General features: G+C 42.1%; 1 protein-coding gene across 1 annotated transcript in view; it reads left to right on the top strand.

Annotated features, from left to right (window-relative positions):
• LOC119423574 (glutamate receptor ionotropic, delta-1) overlaps nucleotides 1–6,419 on the top strand; it is a 458,437-nt gene that overhangs the window by 389,983 nt on the left and 62,035 nt on the right. The window contains exon 7 of the mRNA XM_037690973.1: nucleotides 5,287–5,460. Coding sequence (XP_037546901.1) covers nucleotides 5,287–5,460 — 174 coding nt within the window. The remainder of the gene's footprint in view (nucleotides 1–5,286; nucleotides 5,461–6,419) is intronic.

Here is a 6,419-nt window from a genome sequence, read left to right as displayed (position 1 = left end):
AATAATAATTGAACAGAAACATTCATGTATAAAATAATAATTGAACAGAAACATTCATCTATAAAATAATAATTGAACAGAAACATTCAAATATAAAATAATAATTTAACAGAAACATTCAAATATAAAATAAGAATTGATCAGAAACATTCATCAATAAAATAATAATTTAACAGGAACATTCATCTATAAAATAATAATTGATCAGAAACATTCATGTATAAAATAATAATTGAACATTATTTATCTGAGGAGCAGACTGCTTTTAAGAACTCTCACTCGATGAACTAAAGTTCATTAAAAGTTCATTAGCAGGATTTTGGATTCTGGACACGCCTCCAGAACCGGTCCTGGGCAGGAGTGGTGCAAACTGGGCATAAAGTTCCTCAGTGAAAGACTTTAATCTCCATCATCTCCAGTTCATAATTTGATCCACAGATTAAAATAATTTGTATGTGGCCCTCAGGGGCCACTGCATTAACACCAGGTCTGGTTTTGGTTCTGTTCACACAGTTCATTCACAGATGCTGCTTAAAGCTCTATCAGACAAAGAAGAAGCCAGATGTGGACACTGTCCAGAACTGCTGCTGTCTTCTCTGGACCAGAGCTCATTTCAAATGGATCGAGGTGAAGTCCAGAACTTCTGAGGTCAGACGAGTCCAATCAGGGCCGAAGTGGGACTCTGTTTCAGCCCTGGAGTTTCAGAGTGGCCCACTTTAGATCACAACCTTTAATCATTATTAAAATCATGTAATTATAATCTTAAATCGGCCGATTCTAAAATCTGCCCTTACGGTGCTTAGCCCCCTGGGCTGACAATAACTCTTGGCTTGAACAACACGGAGGCTGTTGATGTCAGAAGCATTTGTAATGTCGGGGGTAGATGTGAATGTGAATGCCATTTCCTGCATTCTGGTGTATTTTAACGGCTTGTTTAACATCTAGTTTTATCTAAACAAGGAAACACTTGATTCAATAACTATTTTAGAGTTAATGGCACAACAAGAAGTAGCCTGACCAACAGCTCTCCTTGTGTGACTAGAGCACGCTCTGCTTCTCTCACACATCCTAGTCACAGTCTAACACAGTGAAGCCTAAGTTAACTTTTAGAAAGAAAACAAAAACAAACACTAGCCAATATGAAATGATAATAATAACAACTCCTTCTTACTAATGGCCTAGCATAAAGCAATATGATCAATATGCATCATGTTTATAATAACTTAAAATACCTAATTAAATTGGTGAAGGCTGCACAGAAGATGTTGGAGTCAGCCTCCCCACCATCACAGACATCTACACCTCCAGATGCAGGAAGAGGACCACCTGCATCGTGAAGGACCACACTCACCCAGCACACACACTTTTTGCCCCACTCCCCTCAGGAAGGAGGTTGAGGAGCATTAAGTGTTGAACCACTAGACTGAGGAACAGCTTCTACCCTGAGGCTGTTAGACTCATGAATCTCTAACCAGGAGAATCACTGTAATGACACTTTAATTGGTGATATGTGACTTGTCTGTGCTGCTGATTATCTCATGCTGCTGATTATCCATGCTGCGGATGATCTCATGCTGCTGTATTCATTCATACCCATCTACTCACTACAGACTCATGTTCCTCCTCCAAACCTCCAGCAGCTGGCCTCCTCAGGTCCTGCTTGTTCAAAGAAGAGGGGGGTCTTCAGCTGACATCAGATTCAAAATATTCCCCTTTTTTCCCCTCTATGCTTGAACATGTAAGATGCTTACTATGTTCCACTGTGAATGAAATGTTTTTTTGTGAGGTTTGAAATCATCGCGTTCTCTTTTGATTTACATTTCTCCACAACCTGCCACTTCATTACTCTCAGGAGAAGGTGAGGTCTTTTCTTGAACGCCTCGCCTCCAAAAGGGGGCAGACAGAAACTGTCCCTGCGATCGTGGGTTAAACTCTTTTTGTCGCTGTGCATCTGTCAGGCTGTAGATAAAACCTGCGCTCCTGTCGAAGCAAACCCAATTACCTGAGGAAGCCTCTGAACGAGGGCTGGCGTGGAGGAGATGAGGAGGAGATAAGTGTAAATGACACCAGCTCCTCTTTCATATGGAAATGTGATCCTTTGTGAACAAAAAGCACCTCCTGGTTACATCACTGCTCCTCCAGGTGCACACTCTAAACGTTCACCTGCATCGACTCCGTCAGAGCCTCCGGTCTCTTCTGGGGTTCTTCTTTTCTCTCCGCCCTGTCCTCGTCTTCCTCGCCTCCACTGTCCCCGCAGGGTTGGAGCTCGTCCATCCAGAGATTAGAGATTAAAAAGTTATGTGAGCAGTGGATTTATCAAATATTCTTGTTGATCAGATTTATTACTTGCTGATGTTTTGTGTTTACAAGTTGTGACAGAATCTTTAAATTAGAATTAAAGTTCAGCTAAACGCAGCGTTTTACTGCTGATCACACACAAAATGTTTATCGTACGTTTTAAACTTTAATTCAGTTTCTCCGAGTATAAATCATTTCCAGTGTATTTATGATAGAGCTGTTGTGTTTGCTACAATAAATCATTTTACCGAACAGAAACTAAACGGTTAGTCTTGTAGTCAGAAGTTGAGCTTCGTTCTGTTGAGTCCCTTTAAACGTTCCTTCATCAGGAACTGGACTCTGGTGTTTATGAAGTTCAACTTCGTTCTGCTCATCATTTGAGCTGCTTACAACAACGTGTTCATGTTGAGGGTTTTAGGATCAGGAACTACAACAAGTTGTTCAAATATCCTGCTGCTGCTCAATAATCCAGGTAGATAATCTAACCAGATTAAATCAGGTCCCCTGGACAGGTTCTTCTTGTGGAAACGTTTCGTCTTTAATCTCAAAGACTTCTTGAGTCTGAGGAGCCGCAACAAAGTCAGTCTTCTAAGCAGCACCTTCTCGTGGAGGATCAAGGAGTTTGATGGTGACCCCACTCTGAGCAGCAGGACCACACTTTCCACAGAGCCACCGTGTCAACTCTTGAAACTGGGCCTGCAGTCATCTTCACATGTGGGGGTCAGAACCATGGGGGTATGTGGTGCCCAGATTCTCCTGATGTCCACCTGTACATGGAGGAGGTAGAAAGGAGCCTTGGAGAAAAGGTTTCATGCTGACCGGTTCACGCTGGAGTCTGATGGAGGTCACAGTTCATGACGTGGTAATGTGACTAATATTAGTTGTGACAGCTCAGATGCTAATATGTTGATTGCTGCTGCACCATGGCTGTATCATGTATGACACAGTACCTGTGTTTCTACCATCACAATTCATCTCAGTGTCACTACCTGTGCAATAACCTGTCACACAACCTGTGTAGTACATGTATATATATATATATATATATATATATAGATATATATATATATATATAATATATATATATATATATATATATAATGTATGTGTGTGTGTATACTTTAGCTTATATTACTACCTTGAAATACTTATTCATTTAAATTCATCCTGCTTGCATTGTTATATTCTACCATGTTGTTGTTTACTATCTCTCTTTTGGACGTTATAAATATTATAATTACTTTTTCACTTTTTGGTACTTTGTGTACCCTTAACGAATGCTTTTAGTATTTCTTGTTTGTTGTTTGATTTGTTTTTTTTTAGAGAGTCAAATCAGTTCTTCTCATCCAAGCATGTCATTGTACTGTGTACTTTGTGTTTTCAAGGATTCAAGGTTCTTTCCTGTCATACATGTGGTACATGAGGTGGAACAAAACTGTGCACACAGGGTCCCAGTTACATCCAGCAAAAGTATAAATTGTAAAGAAAACCATTAATAAGATCTAAGATACGAACTAAGAAAAACATTAACTAAATATTCACTAAATATACACTAAGCACTGACAGCATAAAAACATTACACTGAACAGCAGCAAGAACATGAGTCTGTGTGAGCAGATGAGTACGAATGAACAGAGCAACATGAAACAGATCAGCAGCAACATGAACAGATCAGCAGCAACATTGAAACAAATCAGCAGCAACATGAAACAAATCAGCAGCAACATGAAACAGATCAGCAGCAACATGAAACAGATCAGCAGCAACATTGAAACAAATCAGCAGCAACATTGAAACAAATCAGCAGCAACACTGAAACAGATCAGCAGCAACATTGAAACAAATCAGCAACATGAAACAGATCAGTAGCAACATTGAAACAAATCAGCAACATGAAACAGATCAGCAGCAACATGTGGTTTTTCACAGTGATTCTCCTGGTTAGAGATTCATGAGTCTAACAGCCTCAGGGTAGAAGCTGTTCCTCAGTCTAGTGGTTCTACACTTAATGCTCCTCAACCTCCTTCCTGAGGGGAGTGGGGCAAAAAGTGTGTGCTGGGTGAGTGTGGTCCTTCATGATGCAGGTTAACCTTACATATGACAAATAAACACTACTTGAACTTGAACGTGGACGGCCGTGCACAGACCTGCAGTGTGAACGTAGCCAAAGACTCACCCACGACCCTAAAGGAGCATTCCGCCCTTTTCCAGTTCAGAATCGTGGCCTCCAACTTCCAGCATCTGATTCTTTGATCCTAGACTGGACTTCCTTCTGTTTTATTGTATGAATTTAAAAAATGAATAAACGCAGCCCATAAACTGTCACCATAAATATTGAAACGGTGTATGAAGTAGTCCTAATGCTCAGATCACTGTCTGATGAAACAACTCAGAACCAAAAAACTTCACCTTTAAAACAAAATATAAACATTTAATCTTCATATTCCTCCCAGCTGAGGCACAAAATGAACAGAAGTTATCTTTTTACATCCATCAGATCAACTGGTGTCACTGGTTTGGACAGACTGTTGACGTCCCGGCTGCAATTAGAGCACCTGAAGTCAGACTTTAGACTTTTAAAGTGTTCAGCTCGACAGAAGCAAATGTTTCCTCTGCGCTGAGCTTCAGATCTGAGTGACTTCTGTTTACGGCGTCACTTTTAATTGGAAGACGATATCAGAGAAACGGAACAAAACGACTTTCCTTTCTCCTGCAGACTGTTCATGATTGCAGCTCAGTCAATAATTAGGTTTCCCTTGTTGCTGCAGTGAAACGTGTATATGAGTGGAGGAAGCGCTACAACAGGCGGTGTGAAGGTGGCGTGATGTTTGCTTGGTTTAAAACAGGCAGTTTCTGTTGATTCATGTAAAACTGAACAGATGTTCTTTATTCTGGATGTTTTCACAAACCTCTTCTTTCCAGGCTCATCCAGAAAAAAGAACCTTTTTTCAGAAACCTCCCTTTCAGAGTTATTCTTGTCATCTGCAGGAAATCGGCGACACAGACATTCTGGAGCTGACCCACAGTGCTCTGGGGCGCATGACGGTGATCCGGCAGATCTTCCCGCTGTGGAAGGACAGTCAGAGCCGCTGCATGAGGCAGAACCACCGGATCTCCTCGCTGCTGTGTGACCCGCAGGAAGGATACCTGCAGAACCTGGAGGTACTGACGCCTGCATGACCCTGGTCGTCCGGTTCTGATGGGAAGGTTTCACAGTTAAAATGATTAAAGTTTGATGAGCTTCAGCTGATATTTCAGCTGCTCGAGCCAATCTTCAGCTGCTGCTTCAGCTGCAAACTTTCAGAAAGGGATCAGCTTGGTTAGGTTTAAGAACTAAAACTGGTTTAATTAAACTTTCTACTATTTTAACTTTGAAAGGTTTTGGAACTACAAAGACTTGTTCATCTGTAGAGACCAGAACAACTTAGTTAGTATTATTTAAAATCAGTTTTAAAACACCTCTTTGTTACCCCAGTTTACTGCTTTAGTTTGTGCAGGATGTGACTATACCCCTGAATAAGTGGGCGTGTTGGTTCCCTCGGTCATAATGTGGCTTTTTCAAAATAAAAGCCCAGTTTTGTTCTTTGTTCAGTTTTCATCTCAGCTGCAGTGAGTTTGTGCTGAAGGCTTGGACCAAGATCTGCTCCGTGGTTGGTGCCGCGCTCTCATAGTGCTGCAGGTTCAAGCCAACAGGAAGTGCATCTGACGTCAAACTGTTAAATCTGTGAGGTGACCTCTGAGACGACCTCTGAGGTGACCTCTGAGACGACCTCTGAGGCGACCTCTGAGACGACCTCAGACGACCTCTGAGGCGACCTCTGAGACGACCTCAGACAACCTCTGAGGTGACCTCTGAGACAACCTCTGAGACGACCTCTGAGACAACCTCTGAGGCGACCTCTGAGGTGAGCTCTGAGGTGACCTCTGAGACGACCTCTGAGATGACCTCCGAGACAACCTCCGAGGCGACCTCTGAGACAACCTCTGAGACAACCTCTGAGACAACCTCTGAGGCGACCTCTGAGGTGAGCTCTGAGACGACCTCTGAGACGACCTCTGAGACGACCTCTGAGACGACCTCTGAGGTGACCTCTGAGACGACCTCTGAGACGACCTCTGAG

This window comes from Nematolebias whitei, chromosome 17 (assembly GCF_014905685.2).
Source record: "Nematolebias whitei isolate Nwh7 chromosome 17, NemWhi1, whole genome shotgun sequence".
Classification (NCBI taxonomy): domain Eukaryota; kingdom Metazoa; phylum Chordata; class Actinopteri; order Cyprinodontiformes; family Rivulidae; genus Nematolebias; species Nematolebias whitei.
Note: the sequence above shows the minus strand (reverse complement) of the source record. Positions and strands in the feature narration are given on the sequence as shown.